General features: G+C 42.0%; 1 protein-coding gene across 1 annotated transcript in view; it reads left to right on the top strand.

The window, feature by feature from the left end:
* The window catches only part of gpc3 (glypican 3), a 119,760-nt gene that overhangs the window by 78,779 nt on the left and 18,438 nt on the right, over positions 1-22,543 (top strand). The window contains exon 4 of the mRNA XM_015043079.1: positions 19,706-20,391. Coding sequence (XP_014898565.1) covers positions 19,706-20,391 — 686 coding nt within the window. The remainder of the gene's footprint in view (positions 1-19,705; positions 20,392-22,543) is intronic.

Here is a 22,543-nt window from a genome sequence, read left to right as displayed (position 1 = left end):
TTTTTTTTTTTTTTTTTTTTTTTTTGGATGTGGAAACAATAAGGACAGTCCCCGCACTTTTCATTGTAAGGTTATTTATCTTCAGGTAAAGCTACACCTCTGTTCTCCCACCGCTCAAACGTACTTCCTCCTCCTCTTCCTCCTCTTTTTCCCGCTTTAGGAATAAAATCAGCAATCCGTTCATTACAATCTGGAACCACAGAAATGGCAACACTTTTAATTTTTAATCAGGCCTCAGTCAGAGGGGACTTAGGTTTTTCTTTTTTATTATTATTATTTCTCTCCCCACCCGTTCTCACCACCTTCCTCTCACCTTCAGTCCTTTCCTTTCCTATATCCTTGTTACTTTTATTCTCAACCCCCCCACCACTCCCACCTCTCATTCCTCGTACCGCTCTTCAGCGAGTCAAGGTGATGAATGGGTGAGCGCTGCCATCTCCATGCCCACCAGCGAGAGGCAGAGGCCGGCTAACGCGGCTCAGATGCTCTCGGGGATCACAGGCAGCGGGGAGAGTAATTAATCCAGTAGGTTGCAGGACATAGGGCCGCTTCAGGACAGTGTGTCAGAGTGAGACGGGGTGTGTGTGTGTGTGTGTGTGTGTGTGTGTGTGTGTGTGTGTGTTACTGGGAGCAGAACAGATAATCCAGACAAGTATTTTTTTTATTTATTTTTATCCAAACAAAACTGGGTAAACTACAGGAAAGAAAATCGAGTACAGTGTGTGTTTGGGTGTGTGTATGTGTGTGTGAGAGAGAGAGAGAGATAGTGTGGGCAGACGAGGTCCCTAAATAAAACCGCTTGGGTACAAACAGGAGCTGCCAGAGGCGGCACATTCAAGACTGTCCTTGAACTTCAGGGTCAAACCTCACAACTACACACACACACACACACACACACACACACACACACACTACATTCACAATGAAATCCAGCCTGGATGTAGGAGACGGCTCTAAAGTTTCTGCAGGGAGGGTGTGAGGCATTATGTCACCTCTTTTCCCAGAGTAAATTCATTGTCTGCGTTGTTACTTGGAATAATCACTCAGCCTTAATAGTCTGCAGACAGAGCGGAGGACCCGGCTGTGAAGTGAAATTGCGTCCACCTTGGTGAAGAGAGACTTCGAGACAAATGAACGATGCGTTGGAGTGGGATGTATAAACAAGTGTGGTCCCCGTCAAAGCTACATGCTAATTGGGCCGATCCATTATACACTTTGACGTGCTTAATGTTTCGAAGGATGAGGGATTACGGCGTTCGCAGGAGCCCGGCTGGTTTCCTGTGGTCCGTGACGTCTCACCCAGAGGCTACGGCTCCATGCATCATTAGTCCTGGCCGAGGTGGCCAGCATACCAATCACACCTTCCTACGACTTAATAAGATCACTGCGGGCAAACGGACAAAATGGCTTCACTTTGCTGTTGGGGCCGCCCAGAGTTAGAGCGGCCTCCTGAGTCTTTTTGTGTGAGGGTGTTGATGGGAAAAGGCCGGCGTTGCAGCAGCACAAAGGAGGCTAAGAAGGAAATACGTCAGAAAGGCAGAAAGAGCTAACCAGAGAAGATTAGATTCTGCCGCAAACATGTTGAGCAAATAGTAAAGGTGAGCACACACCGAGAAGTGGAAGGTTTCCTGACAGAACGGGTCTCAGACGGTTCATGTTGGGCTTTCATCTGCCAGCAAATTGGCTGGTGAGATGCTGCCATTGAGATCTGGGACTAGCCACAAATGCAACCAGGCACTGACTGCTGGAGAATCTCCTCAAAAATATAAAATAAAATAAAAAAATAGGCAATCTGGTGATTAACACTTGCCAAATTCTAGAGAGATTTAATTGTTACCTCGATTCTTCAAAATACCCAAAGACGATTTGTGAATTACTTTTTAAAATCTTAAATCACTAAACATCTTCTCTTTGTCAGTGACTATAGTCTTAGAAACAAATCTGACTGCCACACTGAACCTGGTGGATTTTGTAAGACAGGACAAATTTCTGATGCAAAAAATAAATAAAATTGAAATTTTTAGAGCCATGAAAAGCTTTTGACACGGATGATCATTAAATACTTTAACTTAAACAGGTGTGGCGTCAGCGGTCTTCCCCATGACTGGGGGCTTATTTATTCAAACAAAAGATATGTGCATGTGATTAATCATGATTTTTAGTTGCTGACTCAACCATGTGGTGTACCACAGGGTTTGGTACCAGGTACATTACTGTTTTTTATTGTATATTAAAGATTTATGTTTGATCTGGAATGCATTGTTGATGCAACTCTTTTTCTGTAGTAAGAAAAATCGTTATTGTCTTCTGAATACATTGTAAAAATGACCTGGAGTTTATTAAACTGTGGCTTTATGCCAACAAATTGTCTAAAACCAAAAGTGCATAAGAAATCTGAAAGGGACAGTTCAGGTAGCAAAGTACTTGAGTAATGCAGTAATCTCTCCGTCCTGTTGCTGAGCACTGATGGTCAGCTGGCTAAAATGAGGATATTATATGTTTGCCTCGGTAATGCAAGCAATGATTTTGAGAGTTTGGAAGTATTGAGAGTTTGGAAGTATTTTTTGGCAAAAACATGAACTGTTTTTGCTGGGAAATGATCTGGGAAAAAGGGTTGCGCATAATTATAATGCTAACATTGTTTTATAAACTACAGTAGACAGGATATCTATTAAACTACAGATTGCTAGCTAGCTAGCTGAGTTGATGACCTAACTAATTAACTGGCTAAAATCAATTTGATAATAATATACTCTTATGATGCACCAAAAACACTTCAAAATATATTTTACATTTAATAGTTAATTTATATTTTTGCTTAGTCTTGTGTATAAATTCTTTTGATGTCATATTTCTGTAGCAGCAATAGGAAACTTTTTTGTTTTTTATCATCATGTAGGCATTTTATGTAAAAAAAACAGTGACAACCTTATGCTAGTTGATGTCTACTATGAACACTGTGTAAATAAGTTGGCAATGTTTGGCAGAAGAAAAGATTCTGGGTGAAAAGAAATCTTCAAAACCCCCGAGACCTTCCTAGTTAGCATTTGTTAGCTTGTTTTTAGCAACTGAGAGCCATCAACAAGAACGGTGTGTGCTAAGATTGTCCTGTACATAGAAATGTTAGCACAAAAGGCTGTTTATGGGAAGATGATGCACAATACATGGACTATACGGAACAGAGGATAAAACCAGTTACAGATTGCTCGTTCACTAGCAAATTACCCCGTTAGCTAACGGGGTAATTAGCGACAGGTTAGCCTGTCGCTTTAGGCTAACAGGGCTTAATATCTATTTCAATAAATAGTAAAAATGTTTTAAAACAGATAAATTAGTAGCTACAGGTTGTTGAGCCAATAAAACTACTCACTTTTAATGTTTTTCTTTCATAAAATCTTGAGCTGTCTTGCTTTGGATTGTGTTTGTCTGAGGTCTGCTCGTTTTCCGATACTTGTTCTCTTCTCTGTTCTCGGTTCTAACTTGATGCCTTTCCCAAACAATTTTCTTCTCCTACGTAACTGACCTTAAAAGGGAGAAAGCGTCGCCCGCAAGGACGACAGTTTTACACGAGTTGGGGTGAAATTACAGCATTTGCATGTTCTACTCTAAAACAGGGCCGCGATGTGCGTCTGAAGGCGAATATATTTTTTTTAGACGTCACCGAACAACATGGGGATCTCTGTTGCCTTGCTGGCTGAATGCGACACCAGTCGGTTTGTGGAGCTACTTCTATTTTCTTCATAAATTTAAATGTGATGGTTCATTATCATTTGCCAACCACTGTGGTGCACATGCTTGAGAAAATAATTGCCAACAGATAAAAGAGGTTTGTGTCCAGATAGAGATTTGTCTAAAACGTTCAGAGTCGGATCGTAATTCCTCCTTCTCCTCTATTTTTTGCCTTTTATTTTTCTCTTTTTTTATCGTGAGCCTACAGACTCCACCATGTCCCACCATCTGGTCTGCTCATCGGAGACACTGGGGGGCTTGTTAAACTCTCTCTTTGAGGATTGTGTCATATCAATATTTTACTGAGATGTTGTAAAACAGTAAATTAACCTAATTTCTTTCATGCAACATGTCCAACGGCGCGCTACGAGCAACTGCTGCCGAGTTAGTAGTGATAACAAGAAAGAGGGTCACCTTAGGTGTCAGAAACCAGAGAGTGCAGTTTGAGAAATGCACACAAATTAATCCCACAAGTCATGATAGTGTATTCTTACATTATGATACTATGTGGTGAGAACTGATGCAACAGCTGCACACCAAAGAAACCAAGGCATGCTTAATAAGAACCCTGATATGATGTAAGAGCAAAGCAGGAGAAAACAGATGAGTCAGAACTGAGATTCCTTTGTAGCATTAAGCTTTCAGGCCTGAGATTTGTGTACATAAAGCAAATTCCCATGGTGTTGTGCTAACTAACTCAGTTTAATTCAGTTTGTGTATTCGCTCCAGGATGTTGTGATGTTTCTTGTTTTGGTGATTGTTGGGGCCTAAAAGTGATCGATTTTGCAGCACCTTTTTCTCAGATTTTGTTTCAGCTTTATTTTTTGCCATAATTCGGTTTAAAGTGAAAAAACATTCTTCAAAGCACCTTCTTGAAATAGCATCCTTAATACAAATAAAACCATGTTCCGATAAGTTGTCAAAGTGCAAAAGAAGAATGCCGTATTTTTCATTTAAGTTAACATGAGCTGTGTACGCCACATGTGTCAAATCCAGCCCGCCACAGCTTTTTATGTGGCCCTCTAGATTCAACACTAAACATTAAGTCTGCTTAAACATTATGTTATCAATCAAATCAATGCAGTTTTTATCTGTTCACTGCTAAATTAGATCAATCAGTCCCTCCAGTTTCTTGAGAATTATTATGGGAATTTACACAAAATCAACAAATCTCGGCACACAAAATTTATGAATGATGAGAGAAGTCGCATTAATACTTGGAATTGCAACATCACAACTTCCTGGATTAGTGTCGACTCACAACAGCTGTTGTCTCAAGGATATCAAATAAGAATATCAAACCTATATACAGAAACATAAATTCGTTCTTTTCACGTTGTGCTTTGATCAGATAAGTCTTATCAGAGATGTCATGTTTCCAAGTTCAAGTCCAGTCTGTAAGAAAAGGTAGATTAGATGAGATAGTACTCTATCTGTTTGCACATCTAATTATTTCGCAACTCAATTATTGACATCAATAAGACAGAAATCAGGACGGCTTGTAAAAAACATAGAGAATTTCATAAATATCTAAAACTATAACATAAAATATGATATAAAAACGTTGATGGGTGTTCAGTCTCCATGGTCTGAGCTGAGTAGGGAGACGAAACAGAGGATCAATGAACGCTTGTATTTGTTGTTCCTGAAGCGCCTCCAGTGAGATTAAACCTTCTACCATCAGATGCACCGCAGTCCAATTTTTGAACGATTCTGAACTATAAAACATAAAAGAGAGGGAAAAAAAATCCATCAACATCTACATTTACCAAGGAATAAAAGTTCCTTGACTGATGTAAGTTGTTCTAAACTGATATAAAAATTTGAAAGAAAATTAAACAATAAGATCATCCCTGCTTATGCATCAAAACTTATGTTTCTAACCCCCTTATCTGATTTTTGTTAACCTCAAAAAAGTGGTTCAAAGACGTATTATTGGTTGATGTATTTGTAGAGGGTAAATGTCGTTTTGGTTACTTTTCATGAACAGGAAAAAAACAAAAACATGATCTGTTCGTATTTGAATAGCCGATTACTGATTATAGCCAATCAAAATCAGAAAAATTACCTTAATGTGATCGGTGGCTGATTGAGCTGGTAGATTTCATTTTATAATGTCTTTATGCTTACTAGTTAAACATTGATCCAAGTTGTAAGTAGAGATGCACCAATCTGATATTAGCATCTGTATTGGCTCAGATATTGAAAAAAAATTCAATATTGGGAGAAAAAAAAATCAATATAGATCTGTGAAAATGTTCCCGGTCCTTGAAGGCAGATCTATTCAGTCTAATTCTATGATTTGTGCTTTGAGTGACGTCATGTTTTATCATTTATTTTAAATTATATGTAGAACCCCTAATCACATTTTATGAACCGTTTGGAAGAAGCTTTACTGCAGTTTATTTTTTACATGTTTGACCAAAACAGTCAGCCTTTAGTTTTTGTCCGTTTCTTTAAAACAAATTAAAGTTTTTTTTACATGATTGACTGATCTTGTTATCCTGTTGGTGTATTGAAGTGTCTGTGCTAGTGCAAATGTATCAAATAAATTTGTAATTCAATACATTTATCTCTGTGTTTAAAAAAAGAAACATTTTAAGTCAAATCATTGCTGTTTTCCTGTATCAGAGACCTCAGATATCGGTATCGGTATCGAAAGTGAAAAAAGTGGATCGGTGCATCGTTAGTTATAATTGCCCATAACCTCATTGCAGCTGAAAGTCTGCAGCCAAAGTCAGCTCGATCGGCACAATATTAGTCTCATTAAAGAAAACACTCACATAGGCACACAGGCCTTTTGCAATGTCAGGCTCTAATGTTTTCCACCTTTATTATAAAAAGGTCAGAGTAACAACATGCAAGGAGATCGTGGTGTTCCCAAGGATTCTGCAGGCCAGTTTTCCTCTTATCAGCATTTTTTTATTTAGTTCTTTTTTTTTTTTTTTTTTTTGTTCCAGCAGCCAAACAGAGCCTGCGTGGTGCTGAGCCTCTCTGGGTCGTCTGTGTGGGATGTTTGAATCAGACTGAATGTTACTCAGGTAACCTGCTGGATTCGCCAGCTGTTAGGTCACCGTTACGTTTCCAGCAGACACAGCTGCACCGCGTAGCGCCTGTTGTAAATTACCTGCAGAGCTGCAGGCATTTAACACTAGTGTAATACTGCTTAATCACATTAATTACGCCTGTTCATTTTCTGCTTTGTGAGTCCTGAAAGCTGCTGTTCCGCTCAAACGCTCGGCTCTACGTCGCCCCCTTTATGCAGGGATGCTGCCGAACACTTTCACTGTGAAAAAGTATTTGCTCCCTTTCAGGTCCCTCCTCTTTTTACTTTTTATTTATTTATTTTTTTGCCTCACTTATTCGGGCCACACTAATAAAATAAAAAAAATTAAATTACAAGAATAAAGCCGTAGTATTATGACTATATTATCATTGTTTTATTACTTTATTCTGTTACAACTCTTAATATTTTGACTTTATTCTTGTAATTTTACTTTATTTTTCACATTTTTCTTAGTATGACCTCAATACTTCGTCGTAGTTAAATATTTCATTTCACAGATTTTAAAAATATTAAAGGAAAAAAGTTATCCAAAGCCAACCTGGCCCCGAATAAAAAAATAATTGAGGCCTAAACCTAACAACCGGTTGTGACGCCCTTAGCTGCAGCAATTGCCTTCCAGCATTTTTGACATCTGCAGACGAATCTTCTTTTACAAGTTTGACCACTCTTCTTTGCAGATTTGTTTTAATGCAGCCATATTGTAAGATTTTTGTGCATGAACAATCTGCATAAAGTTGTGCAACAACTGAAGTTCACATATTTACTTCACTGTGCTATAAAATGGCGCTAAACACATAACGCTGCCCCTTTAAAACAGCTTTTCAACTCTGCACAGTTATATCTGAGTCACTGTGAATGTTCCTTAACCTGTTTAGGTTGGAGTGCAGTGTGCTGCTCTTCTGAGATCGTTTAGCCCACTTTGTGTCATCAGAACGGTTCTATTTAGCTCAGCTCAGGAAGCAGTCAGGCCAGATAAATTGAACTGTGCAAAGATGTGGTTATCATAGAAAGTCATGATTTAACAAATATATTTCCACACATGATGGAGGGGGCAGAGGGTTTGGATAACTGATTTCCTCTGGATAAATTAAATGACCACGTAAAACCAGCTTGTGTAACAATAAAAAAAGTAAGAGGGAAATTACTTTTCCACAGCCCTATCTTTTTTTTTTAAAGTTTGCTCCAACACAGTTTCCACAGTTAGATGCTTAAAGTGCTTTTTTCTTTTTTGTTGGAAAGTGTTTGAAGATGCGTGATTCCAGCAGTTAAAAAGAGCTGTAACGACTTCTGACTGGAGAAAACAGCGGTAAGAAGGCTGATGGGCTGTCAGCTACATGTGCTGCTGCGTTTCTCAAAAAAACAAGCTGCAAACAGAAAACCTGTCATGAGCGTCGTCTAGACACGGCCGCCTGTGTTCTTAACTTGTTTGTGTGAAGAGGAACAAGCGAGAAAAATGATTTTTATGAATGCTAAATGCTCACCTTCTTTAGCTTTCATCTGCGTGTCAGAAAGCCGGTGTAAAGTGCCATCCTCTAACGTTCCGACTCGGAGAGATTTCCCACTTGTTGTTCAAGTTATTTTGGTAACTTTCCGGGGTGTTTTTTTTATCCTCTCTTAGATTGATCTGCTTGGCTGTCACCGTTTTTATTTCATGTCCTCTGGCGTTTTGCGGCTCAGCCAGCTGTTTCGTCCTCATCGCCTGACCTCGCCGCCCTCCTGACCACGCATTTCAGCCCTTATAATTCACTTCTGTGTGACAGCTACTGCTATGCTGCGAGCTGCAACATTTTATCCTGTTCAAGCATTCAAAAGCCTGCTAAGGCTATTTTTCAGCCTTGCAACAAAAGGCATAGCTTGCACCTTTCTCCTGCACTTTTCAGTTTTTTTACTGCTGCGAGTAAGAAAGCATTGTATTACCATGTTCTACATCAAAGTCTGTTTGCTCTCTCGGTCCCAGAGGCCCGCTATCAGCTCAGCTACAGAAAAACGGTTTCCTGGAGTTTAATTCGTTTCTTTTCCTTGGTAAATCACACCGAGTCGTTGGTTTTGGGTCCCATTGAGAAGATCCAGCAAACGCTTCACTCTGTCGCTTCGTAATGAGACTGTCACTGACGTCCTTCGACCTTCAGATGCTCAGAGTCCATCTGAGGAACAGAATAAGTTGTCCTGGAGCTTTTTTGATCCACTATACAGCAGCTTGTCACGTCTCATATGCGCTGCAACTGTAAATGCCCAAAGAAACGTTTCACTTCTTTTCACATTACAGCCACAAACTTTAATGTATTTCACTGGTATAGACCAAGACAAAGTGGTATATTATTGCAGATTTCCTTTGATATGTATAAATAACCATTTAAAAAGTGTGACTTGCATATGTATTTTTCATCCTTTATCATTGTACCCTTAAATCTAGGCTCCCTAATTAGCTAACAGAATCCATCTTTGTGTGTGTGTGTGTGTGTGTGTGCGTGTGTGTGTGTGTGTGTGTGTGTGTGTGTGTGTGTACGCGTTTGTTTGTAATACCTTGTGGGGACGATTTTCCTGACATATACTACGTTGTGGGGACCAATTGCTCCTTGTGGGGACCGGAGCCTGGTCCCCACAAGGGGAAACCCTGTTTTTGGGTCAGGGGTCAGAGTTAGGGCTAAGGTATGAATTGAGTTTTGGTTAGGGTTAGGTATGTGATGGTTAGGGTTAGGAAAAGGGTAGAGGTAAGGTTTAGGCTGTAGAAATGAATGTAAGTCAATGGAAAGTCCCCACAAAGATAGCAACACAAACGTGTGTGTGTGTGTGTGTACTGGGTTTTAATATATTTGTGGGGATGGGGACCTATTTCTTCGGATTTTATTTTAATCCCAAGAAAATAAAAATGATAGCAAAATCTAGACTTATTTCATGTGACTGAGGTCAAACTGTTATTGGGGCGACAGAGCCACAGTCGCCCCAATAAACGTTGAATATTTTGAAAAGTTTCCACATTTCCATTTAGTTCACAAGTTCCAATCAGTCGTTGAGGCAGAGCGTCGTTGGCCTTCCTTCCACGTTCTTAAATTCATCCGGTCACAATTAAAAACTCCTCTTTGTTCCTTCGGTTTATTTCCCTCTCATCTCAAGTGAGAGCGACTGCATGAGCGTGTTGTGCCGATTTAATGCATCCACCGTCTGAAGGTGACATTTACTAAAAAAATAGAAGCAGAGCAGAGGTCAGCCGAAGGGACGGAAAACTCTCCCGTGATTATGGCAACATCGCTTTCTAATCCACTCAAAGGGATTCTGCCTGCAGCATGTTCCAGTCGAGGCGGCGGCCTCGCTGCTTCCCTGCATCCGCTTGTCTCCATCTATCACACTTCTTGTTTTGTCTTCCGTCACACACTGCGCACCCATCTGCTTCCAGAACTTCAATAACACTCTGCCCGTCCTCCAGCAGCTACTCTCCAGCTCGCCTCACTTCGGTCTGCTGTCTCAAAGAGCCCAACTTTTCCCTTTTTTTTAAAAGGGGAAAAATAATTCTCTTAAATTGTTAGCATTTTCTGCTCTTCACCGCATGCGTTAATTCCCCTGTAATGTTTGTTTCCTTGTGAAAGCGAGCCGCGCGGAGTTAAGCCGGTGCATGGGCGTGATGCGTCGCGAGCGTGAAAGCTGGATTGAGGCTGAACGAGTGGGTGTGTGTTCATTTGAAAGCGGAGCGTTCACACAAAGACACATATTGGATTAATAGAGCGGGGAGGCTTAATTTGGGGTTCTCAAGCTGTGTTAGTCGTGACCTCACTCATCTTCTGGATGGGCTGCAGGCTGTTTTTATTTTTTCTTGTTTTTTTTTTTTTTTTTTTTTCCTCTCCATCTTTTGCCAGATTCTCAAATCACAGTTAGCAGCGAGAGCTGTGGGTGTGTTTGTGTGTCCGCCTGCGTGCTGGAAATAAATCCATTATTGGAATAGCCTTTCACTCAAGTATCACTTTCCTCAGCTGCAGGATTCCTTGGAGTGCGAGGATGTGTATTATGTCTGCGAGGCAAGTGTTTGATTGGGGTGTCAGGTCTCTCTCAGCTGTGGCGGAGTTTTGGCGAGAGGTGTGTGTGATGTGTCTCGCAGCTCTGGCGCTGCTTGACTCCGTTTGCCTTTGAATGCAGCTTCAAAGCCTGCCTCGCTGAATGTTTCCCTCCACACGATCTGGCAGCGTTTCCTAACCCCACTCCACCTCCTCCCCCCCGTTCCTTCTAGCTCTCTGCTGAGTGTGTGTGTGTATTTTGAGTACACTTTTCCCTCCGTCCTTCACGTCTCGCTGTGTCCTCCAAAAACTGACCTGACTCAACTTTGACCTGTGCGGGGACGCCAGAAATCAATAGCGTCGATGGCGGCTGGTGGAAACATGGCAGCATTTATTATTATTATTATTATGATTATTATTATGTATAATTTTTTCTGCATAAACGTGAATGGATTTTATTGGGATTTTGTGTAACAGACTTGCGGAAAATGTGCATATTGTTAAGGGAAAGGCTACATAGTTTTGAACAAATAATGACCTGAATGTGGTGGTCATGGGTTTGTGTTCAGTCACCTGAGTTAATAGCTTGTCGGTAGAAATGCACCCTTTGCAGTTTTCTGGCTGATTACCGATCTTTAAAAAGACCGACCTGCCGATTTTGATTTTGGCCGATGCCAATATTGTTTTTGTCTGAAATGTCGCTAAATATAGCAAGAAAGTTGCTGAGTTGGTAACAGTGGGGTGAATATTGTTAAATGCAAATGTGCAGACATGACCTGGTGGGCGGGGCTAACAGTCAAACTTCTCATGGCAGAGAAAAAGAGGAGAGCGGTTGATTTTTAGATCTTTGCCGAAGTAGATAAGACTGGTGGATAAGATGGCTTCACATCTAAATATTGGCTGATCACCGATCTCCCAAAACTAAGGAAACAGAGATCAATTTGTTTCCTGCAAATTGATCTCTTCCAGATCAACTTCCAGCTTCAGCTGCAGGTCTTGTAGAATATGTCGTTCTACACTTTCAGAAATAAAGATTTTTTTTTTCCCCCTTTTTTTCTCTGTGAAATATCTCATCTTGTATTGGTGGAGAGCACGTGTAAATGGTACATTTTTAAGTCTTGCCCCAGCCTCTGAATAATTCTTCGTCTTGACTTTGACCAGGACATTCTGACATACGAATATGCTTTATGTTTACTCTTATTGTCCTTTTGAAAGGTGATCCTACATGTCTTCCTCCAGGATGGTTCCTCCATCCTTCGACTTTTATCAGCTTCCCCGTTTCTGCTGGTGAACAGCATGGATGCTGCCACCACCACTTTTCATGCTGAAACGGTTTTCGGTCATCAACCACACATAGCGTCCTCCAGAGTTAGCACTGGTCTCTTGGCTGCTTCTTTGACTCTTTCTGTCCGTGTCAGTTTCAGGTTTTCTTTAGACGTTTCTACCAGGTTTTCTCAAAGCTTCGCCTCGTGTTCTCCTCCGTCCCTCTTACCCCTAATCAGTCATTTTCCTTTCTTGATGCCGTGTGCAACTGTGGCAACGCTCGGGCTGACGTGTGCAGTTGTTACGTTTCTCCTGCAGGAAAATGAACTGAGCTGGGTTTATTTAGGGGTATCAGAGTGAAGACGGCTGAATTGCACTCTACAATTATGCTCAACTTTGTGTTGATTTATTGCAGAAAATCTTGGCAAAAACAAAACTGACATATTTTAAAGACATTTCTTCTGCATTGAATTTGTGAAATAAATGTTTTATTAACAGATTAGACTCTTATTCATTAGAAGAAACTCTCACATGTTGTTTGGCAAGGTTTGTGTTTTTACGATGTGAAGCACTTTGAACTGCACTTGTTGCTGAAATGAGCTATACAAACAAACTTGATTGATTGATTGATTGATAGGTATTAAAACTACTTATTTTGAGTCTTTGTGTGTTTTTTAATGACAGCCTTTAGACTGATCTTGGTCTCTGCTGCTCGTGACCTGGAGCCGTGCGCTCCTGCTCCTCATCCTCAGCCATGTTTTCCAAACGTCAGGAATTGCACCGTTTCTTTGTCTGATTTCAGCATTTGCCTCCCAGTTGCTCCATGTAACATTTTACAATACGCTCCTCATTACTGATTAATATTTAATATTTTCCTTTTGAAAGACAGTATGCCTAAATGACAAGCGAGTTTGAAACGTTTTGCATTTAACAACTCAAAGGGATTTCCTTGATTTGTTGCCTGTTTTGTAAAGTCACCTAAAAGAATATAAATTCATGTTGGGGGGGAAAAAAACAAACCAAAAAAAACCAAGTGATGAGTTGAACACTGAACGCAGAGAACAGCGGTGAAGAAACCTTCCTCATTATTAATGAAGCCGCGTCTGAGTCGTTTAGGAGGCGGCAGGTCAGAATGTTTGTGCAGAATTTAAAACGGCCAAACGGAGACCCAAAGAAACGGTTTGAGATCCAACGCAAAGACGAGACCCTGAACGCTCCTCAGGTCTGGACCACTTAGGCGCTGGATAATAAATACTCTGTTAGACTCTTTGCACCTATAGAGTTACATTTCATTGTCTGAAGCCTTTTTACTTTATTTTATTATGGGCATGTGGTAGTTTAATGTTTTAAGTGAGAATAAATGCCAGAAATGTCTTAATTTATTTCCTTCTAGAAATGTTTCTCAGTTGTTTATTTATATTTCATGAATGCCTCAGTGTTGTAGAAATGAATGTTGATGGCTACATGAATCATTCAACAGGGTGTCCAAACTTTGTTAATCATATCACTGAACTACAAAATGATAAAAACATTTTCAGATTCAGATCCCTGACCTTTACAGCACATTGTGATGTCACACGCTTATGTTTCCCAAACAGACATATTGGATGAACTGGACTGATCAGACATGAGAATTTAGATTTCCCCCTCCTCCAGTACTCATTTTTCAGTTTGTTGTTTAAAAAAAAAAGTCAATTTCTTCATGCTTAAATTGTCTGACAGCAGTGAGAGATCAGAAAATAAACTGAGGCAGAAGAAAATAGGTTTGCTCCCCTACTTTTGAAAGTGGCGGGCAGCCAACCGCCTGCTCCGTTGTCGAGGTTTGACTGTAGCGAAAACAAAAAACAAAACGAAAATAACCCTGAAAATGACACATCGTTTTGTAAAAAAAAAAAAAGTCACATTCCTGAGTTTAATAGGAAAAAAAATCAGTTCAGTCTGTCTTGCTGTGATATTTTTTTTCCTTCAGAAACTCAAAGGGTCTCAGTTCAATGAATGAAAAGAAAAATCTGTGTGTGTGTGTGTGTGTCCTTCCACCTGACTCACACCTTTACCTCCAGCTACGGTTTGCCAAATGTTCGCCCACGCTGTCACCACCTGGCTGCTGCTGTGCACTGTGATTGCAGTGTGTTGGTGTGTGTGTGTGTGTGTGTGTGTGTGTGTGTGTGTCAGCTGACATGCTCTCTAACAGATGGAGTAACCTAATCCGTGCTTCATTTCTACCCCGCTGTCCATTGGCCCTCACGGTCCGCTGGTGATGCTATCTGGGCCTTACGGGCATCCTGTCTGCTTTGTTCCTGGAAGGGGACGGCCTCGCCCCGCCCTCCGGCCTCCGGCTCTCGGACACACAGCCGTCCCTCCACAGAGGGGACGTTGGGTCGAGCCAGTCTTGGGTTACTAGGTTGTCCTGGATAAATCCGCTCCTCCTACAGCAGCATATTGTTTACAGTCCTTTCTGATTTTGGGGGTTAGCCAGTCCGTTTATTCCTGACTGCATCCAGCGCCAGCTTGGAAGCGTCTGTCATTTTTCTGCTGACTGTGCGGATGCAGTGCCTTTCAAAAACTGGTCATCTTCCCTTTTTAACCTTTTCCACAATTTGTCATGTCACCGTGACATTGTGTGTAGGCCACAGAGTTTTGTTTTGGTGAAACGACACAATGAAATTCTTCTTGTCGTTTCTCCGTAAAATGCCAGGATTCTCTAGCTTGTTGAAATCACGTCAGTAGATTCCCAACCTGAGCGGGTGGTCTCCGCAGCTCCTCAAGAGTCATCGCTGCTTCTTTGACAGACGCTCTCCTCGGCCGTGTGTTGGGAGGTTTTACTCTTCCTGTTTTCACATCGGGCTGAACATGACACGCCGAGAGATTTGAAATGTTTGGGGTGTTGTTTTATAACTCAGCATTTCTCTGAGCACTTCTATTGTGAAGGTAAAGGAACATGGGAGATGGGACCATGCGTAATGAAGTTGCACACATTGCAGACGTAGGCACACTCAGTTAGTCCTAGTAAAAAAAAACATGAATATAGATGGAAATTTCAGGTTTTATTTGTTAAAAACATTAAAATCATCTTCCCTTTTCCTTCTATTTCACTCACTTCATGAGCTATTTTATTCAGTCACATAAAATGCAATAAAATACGGTATTTTTAGGGCAAGTGGTTGTAACGTAGCAGAAACAAAAAAGTTTAAGTTTTCCAGCCGTAAGACACCATTCCTTAAAATGGACTATCCGTCTGTCCGTCCATCCATCCGTTCCAGTGTCACCTGGAGGTGAAGCTCCATCCACCAAGTGAGTTGCTCTCATTGGCTTGGTAATTTATTGATGTTTTCCTCTCCTGTGGGATAATCGGAGTACGAACTACTGATGGATCTGGCAACACGGAGCATGTCTGTCTTCACAGCGCCGACCGCAGACGACGGTCAGTCAGGGGCCGTGAGAGTGACGCTACAACGAGACCGACAGACTCTTCAGTGTCATGTCTGATAATTAGACAGGCCTCGTATAAGACTGTATCAGTGTCTAGTTAATGTGAAGGACAGAGTGATGGGGTTTTTGTCGACGCTCATTGACGGCGGAGTATTTCATCCAGTTCACCTTGACACATCGGTCGCTGAATCAGGATGAACTTGTTGGCGCCAAGTCATTTGGTCCAGTTTCTAGTGCAAATATCTTATTACATTTGAAATAAGACTAAACTAACTTACAAGAAACTTTTCAGCAACACATAGGAGCTGATTTTAAGTGAATAATTCCTTAAAATTGATGAAAAAGCGCTAGCTTCATTGGTGGATGAATGAATTTGAACCATGGGAAAAATGTTTTGTTCTAAGTTAAATAATTTGCCATCGGAGCTAGTACTTTGTCAAAAATATTAAGCAATTATTTACCTAAAACAAGCCTCTATAGCTTGCTTAAAAAAAGTACTTGTAAATAAAGTTTGCTAAGACATTTGCACCAGAAAGAACTCCAGAATTACTCATTGAGATTTTGCATTTTTGCAGTGGCTTGAGTCGAACGCTGGAGAAAATATGTCTGCAGTTCTCCTACATCATGTAATTACCGTGAGTGAAAAACGACAAGATGTGCAGAAATGCATTAGGATAGCAGCCATTCACAAAGTTAACGTCGCATGCATAAATAATATATCAGCATGTGACGAAGTACCTGACAAAAACCGGATTATGTCTGAGGATCTGATAAGGGCGGTAAGCCGAGAGGCCTCGGATCGTCGGAGTAAACATTAGTCGATGGCTGCTGTATCCCAATGAAGGTAAAATAGAACATTCTAGGAACGTTTCCCTCCTCCGGGTTCGGCTGATGCGACTTTGACAAGGAGTGTGGTTTATCGGTGGGCGTCGGTTCACCTCTAGCTGCTAATTTTAAGCCCTGCCCCAGTGTGTGTTCTCCGTCTCTAACGGTGTGGGGCTCTTGACCTCGTGTGGCTGCATCCAGCATGTCACAGGTCCCTGACACGTGGCCCCTCTCCCCTCCATTAAATGACACCTGATCCCGTGGAGGCTTTCACCGATGACAGTGAATGAGCGCAGGAAATGGGCTCACAATGGCTCTCACCGTGAACCCAGTGAGGCAGAGCCGTTGAAAGGCATTTATGAAGAGCCCTCTAGTCTTTCTCTTTACCATTGCAAAGTGGATATAAGAGATGTTACCGATAGTGGCTTAATTACACGGCTTTGCTGGAATAGTTTTTTATATAAATGTGAAGGAGAAGAAGCAAACGGCTTTAATTTCAGCCTGCAGTTTTCAATCGATAACCTAATAGGGAAAAAGACGTCTCCTCATTTCCATGCAGGAAAATAAAACTTTGTGCTTCTAAGTAGGTCTTTTAGTTTTGTGTGTTTGAGCCTCTCGCTCTGCTTTCTCGTCTCGGTGGGAAATCTGCACATCTGTCTGCTCAGCGAACACAGAGGGAGCTGCTTCCAGACGCAGCGGGGCGGCCGCAGCCTGGGAAGCCAAACAGATGTGAGCTGCTGCCAAACATCCTCCCAGTCTCTCCTTCACCTTCTCGAGTCGAGACGAGGTTTCAGTCTTTCTTAGGAGCACGTACAAGCAAACCTGCAACTGGGGGAAATTAAACGTTGCACTTAAAATGGGGGATCTTTTGCTTATCGGTGTGTGTCAGTGAGAACCAAACGTGTATGATGTGTGTGTGATACGTCTGCGTCTATTCTTAAAAGTTTGCGTGAACTGATACCAATGAGATGCACTTCACAGAGGCCTGATGCATCATGTCTGGGAGCATTACTTTTCCATCACGGTCTCATTTTATGTTTCATTTTTATGGTTTTTTTCATGGCAATGCCCCCCCAAAAAACCCAAATCCATTAAATTTCTGTTTTGTGACTGCCAAAACAGACTTTTTTTTTTCTTTTGTGTTACCTCACAATAACATACTGATCAGTTTATGCGGCATCATTGAATACTGAAAGTCTTTCTTATGGTGGACATCATATTTTCTGCTTTAATATAAGGTTTTTCATGTGCAGTTCCACCTCAACCTGACACAAAAAACACAAACATGCAGTCAATAAATTGATTTCCAATCAGTTTTTTGTACCAAAGAGTTAATAATATGTAGGGTTAGGATTTTCACTGAGGCTCTTTAAATATGTATATATTTTAAACTTGTGACTGCATAGAAAATAGACCAGGGTGTATTTACTTATTGTGAGGGAACGCAAAAGAAGAAATTTTCCCCATGTCCTCTAGGGGGCCCCGTACTCTAGAGGTTATATCTATGAGGCAGATTAATCCCAGTCATGAATGCCTTGAGTTTCACTTTCAGGTTCAACCAGCCTTGATGTTAAGAAATTTCATTATTTTTGTTGTTGTTAGGGTTATTGTTTAGGTTTCAGTTGTGTTTTTTGCAACAGAAATAGATTTTTAAAAACATCTGTTACAACCTGGTGATCAAAATGTGTATGACATAGTGCAAAATTATTCACTATTATTATTATGTCTCCCAATGCCTCTAAAACGTACAGCAGGTGTGCAGTAGCTCGACATGCGTGTAAGATCGAGCTTCTCTGCAACCAAATATCTCATGTGATGTGAAACAAACAAAAATGTGTAACTTCGCCCTCCTAGCGCTCTCTGGTAAATGTAGCGGAGGACCTGTGGTGCTGTGGGCCGATTTGTCTTTCAGACGTCCAACAACTTGATGACCCGATGACTAGTGGAGGGAGGCGCCAGCCCCCTCTGCGACCTCGCCAGCATCAGCGCGTTAGATAATGGATGGATGAACGAAGATCCGATAAGTCTCTTTGGACCTTGTGCCGTTGCAGCTGATTAACCGATTTAAAACACATAACCTGATCAATACGAAGGTGGATCATCACCTCAGTCAAAATACAGAAAACCATTCCAAGAACTGAAAAGACCTTTAGAGGTAATGACTCTGAGCAGGCAGACAGAAGAGGAGTGGTGACCGATCTTCGTTTTTCTGTCGCTCTGCCTCTCCTGTCTCTGTTTTGAGTCCAAAACGTAGCAAAACCAAAAGCTAGAGACAACATTTCCCTTCTTCTTCCCAGAGTTTATTTGTGATATCAACCCTGTAACTTCGGAGTTAAATGAAATTTCCACTTCCATAATGAAAAACTGATATTAATTTCAGATGTCTTTGAACTTTCAAGCCAAAAAAGAAAAAACACATTACAAGTTCAACATAACTCCACCAACAAAGAGAGCTGTCGGATTGTTTCTCGGGGTTTGTTTTTTTTTTTACCCCCAGAGACCTAAAACTGTGCCGACAAGCCTCGTTTGACCCCAGAGAAGCCTGACAAGAAAGAAATGAAACTGTCCAGGCAGGAAAACCAAATGAGAGAGATGAAACGGCAAGCACAAAACCCGAGTCCGTCTAAACGTCACTTCAACCAGTGTTTCCGTCCTCAAAGAGCAGTTTGGCAGCCGCCACTTTCGACAAAGTGATTAAGTGGCCTCGCTGTGGCATAAATGGGATTTCAGGCGTCTGCAGCCATTCTCCGGTCCAAAGCTTCATTTCACCGACTCTCAGCTCCCCTGCTAGGTTCAGTAATGGAGCTTTAAATCCTCTCTGTTGTTGGGCCCTCGGTCGCCGCGCCACCGGGTCGATGGCAACGTCTCGTGCCACGTTGTTGATAAGGCTTCTCTTTGTGACTGGAAATGGCGCTGATTATTATTACTATTTTTTTTTTTCCTTTCTGCGCATCGACAATGCAACTCCTCAGTTGTTCTGTATGCCTCTCTCTCCTCAAAGAAACTCTTCACTGCTAAACAAATTTATCGACCTAAATGCTTTTTCTTTCAGACAGACTTTCTTTGAGGGTGCTGTTGCCTACTTGTTTCAAGTTGTCATGCATTAGTGCAGAGTTTTTTTCCTTCTTTTTTTTATTTCTTTTTTTCATCTGGACATGTAGAAATAATCCCTTAAGAGAAAACAGTGGATGAAGAAAAAAACGGGTAAATCGAATAAGAGTTGGGAGAGTGTGTGGTTGTTGAGGAGGGAGAAGCATTTAACTGTGTTTTATATTTTATAACCTGTATTTCTGACAGTTCGACACAGCGTCTGTAAACACTTGGGGTGCGTTAATTTACCACGTGGATGATAATTGGCTTCGCCTCATTTGACTGGTTCTCATTGTGCTCTGTCGTTTCCTTGCAGAGGCCTTCGACCTGGTGCTGCGTCATGGCCGTAACTCCACCCTGACCGTGCTGAAGTCGGAGTTCCCGGCTCTCGTCCCTGGAGCCCAGAGCTCCGTGGGGCAGCTCTTCCTGGACATGTCGCTCTACATCCTCGGCTCCGACTCCACGGTGGACCACATGGTGGCGGCGTTCTTCGGCAAACTCTTTCCCCTCACGTACCGCCGGCTGCTGGGTGGCGGTGCGTCCGCCGCGTCTGAGGAGTGCGTGCGGGGAGCCTGGAAGGACTCCGGAGCGTTTGGGCCTTACCCCAAGCTGATCATGACCCGGCTGTCTCGCTCCCTCCTGGCCACAAGGGTCTTCCTGCAGGCGCTCAACCTGGGCATAGAGGTGGTCAACACCACGGACCATCTGCGGCCCAGCAGGGACTGCGGCCGGGCCCTGCTGAGGCTGTGGTACTGCCCGCACTGCCAGGGCATGCTCAGCCCGCCAGCCTGCAGAGGCTTCTGCCAGACGGCGATGCAGGGCTGCCTGGGGGGCGCCGCCGAGGTTCAGCCCCACTGGAGGAGCTACATTGACGGACTGGGGAAGCTGGCAGGGGGCATGAGAGGGGAGCAGGATATGGAGGCCGTCGTTCTCAGGCTGCCGTCGCTGATTAAGCTGGCTCTGAAGCAGGCTGTGAACGCCCGCAGCCGGCTCAGCGCCCTGGTGAGCATCATTCACCAACACACACTAGTGAGCCGTCACACTGACAGCAGCTCTGACTAGGAGGGACATTCCCACAGGTTCTCATTTACATCAACATTATCCTCAAAACTTAACTGTTCTTCTGGCTTTTGTTATAACGTCAACCACTGAAAATACTTGGGCTCATTATAAACTGGGGTTTGAAAACCAAATGTGTGTCACAGTGATGGATTCAGCCTCAGTTAGTGGGGGTGCACCAGGATTTCCTCAATTTTGGGAAATCTGTGATCGGCCCGATACTCTGAAGCCTATCTTATCTACAACTCAACCACTGTCCTCTTCTGCTCTGCCGGGAGAGATGGTCGACTGACAGACCGGCGCATCAGCTAATATCTGCACATTTGTAGTTAACAGTCACCTCACTGTGGCCAACTCAGTGACTTTGTATATTTAACAACATTTCAGACAAAAAATTCAGAATTGGCCAACGTTGGTATCGGCAGATCAGGCTTCTTACAGATCAGTAATCTGTGCACCAATAGGTTTGTTCTGTTTGCTGAAACCCCAGAATGTTATTCTATACATTCAATTTCTATTCCCATCCGACCCTTGCTGGGTGGCAGTGGTGACCTTGACAGTCCAGTATCCCTCTGAAGACAGACACCAGCAGTCAGGGACACCAGACAGCACAGATACAAACAGTACTAACAACCATGAACACACACATACACACACACACCTGAAGGCAATCAAGACTTGAACAAAGGACCTGCTACAAGGTAAAAGCGCTAGCTACTTCAAAGCGACTCTAGAAATATAATTCAATAATAATAACAATGCTACACAGGTTTTCTAAAGCCCTTCCAATCAAAACAGACAGAAATACTTTTCTTTACTCAATCAAGGGCTTTGACAACAACATAACTCAATACGTGCTGCTTTTATGTGATAGATGGCATTGTTGAAGCCACAGATTGAAAGAAATGTTGCCGTGTTCCTCATTTGGTTTTTTATGAAAGTGTTTGACACGGTTGACCACAACACACTGGATAACACACTGCATCCCACTGGCTGGCCAGCAAGTTAGTTTCCACTTTATCAGGTCAAATATGGTGAGTCACATGTTTTTTCTCCCATCATGCACTGGAGTTGCTCAGAGCTTGACATTAGGACCTCTCTTCTTCACGGTCCATATAAACTGTCCTTTTTTTAAGTTGACATGTTTTTATCGTTTCTCTTTTGAAGTTCAAACTCCCGATTTGCTTCGGCATGTCTAGGTTGTTCAGTCTAACCTAAGACAACATATATTAGAGCTACAGACGTGCAAGAAGAAGTTTCTGATCTCAAATGTGAAAGGGACTCACTGTGAAACTCTGAGATCTTATATCATCTTACCTGTCATTATTTTAGAAGCTGAAACTTGATCCCCCCACTCCGAAGCAGGGTTCCCCTCAGTATATTATAAGCCTGGTGGGCCACCAGGCTTTACTTATGCCCCCACCAGGCTTGGCATTGTTAATGTATCTTAGTTTTTTGTAATTGCTGCAATTTTTAAAGATTTTATTGTTTGTGTTTAGGCATTAATCTTGCAATCTTCCAATAATGCATAGCTATCAGGTGAATTTTTCCTGTCAACTTTAAAAAAAATTTAAGACAAAAACACGACTGGCAGCTGGATAAATGACTGCCCTAACATCCTGAGCACCGCGCTCAGCAGGTTTTCTGGGGGAAACACATCTGAAGTACCTTTTTTCTCTCTCCAGATTAGCATTTTGCATTTTTCTTTGTTTATAGTGAACTGCTGTTTGAACCAGACCTGCACTTAACCATCACTGTGCTATTGCTAGCTGGCATTGCTAGCTGTGGAAATGACGCACTTTACAAATCTCTGTATGCCGCAGCTAAATATCCATCTTTGTGTGTCTGTAGACTTTTTTCATGTGTGTTTATACGAGCCAGAGTTCAGTCTGAACCAAACTAGAAAGAGGTTCTTTCAAATATGCAGCTGCTCTTTTACTGAAATAATTTACAAAAGGACCTGAAGCTGTCAGAACTGGTTTCCATGGGGAAGACTTTTTAAGCCTTTTTAATGAAGCAACAGAATATTTTTACTCGGTAAGTGTAATGTTGCTAATTTTATTCATTCAGCTTTGTTTTTACACTTGCCTTAGCC

The sequence above is a fragment of the Poecilia latipinna genome, unplaced genomic scaffold, assembly GCF_001443285.1.
Source record: "Poecilia latipinna isolate Pla-1442-1.1 unplaced genomic scaffold, P_latipinna-1.0 Scaffold615, whole genome shotgun sequence".
NCBI lineage: Eukaryota > Metazoa > Chordata > Actinopteri > Cyprinodontiformes > Poeciliidae > Poecilia > Poecilia latipinna.
Note: the sequence above shows the minus strand (reverse complement) of the source record. Positions and strands in the feature narration are given on the sequence as shown.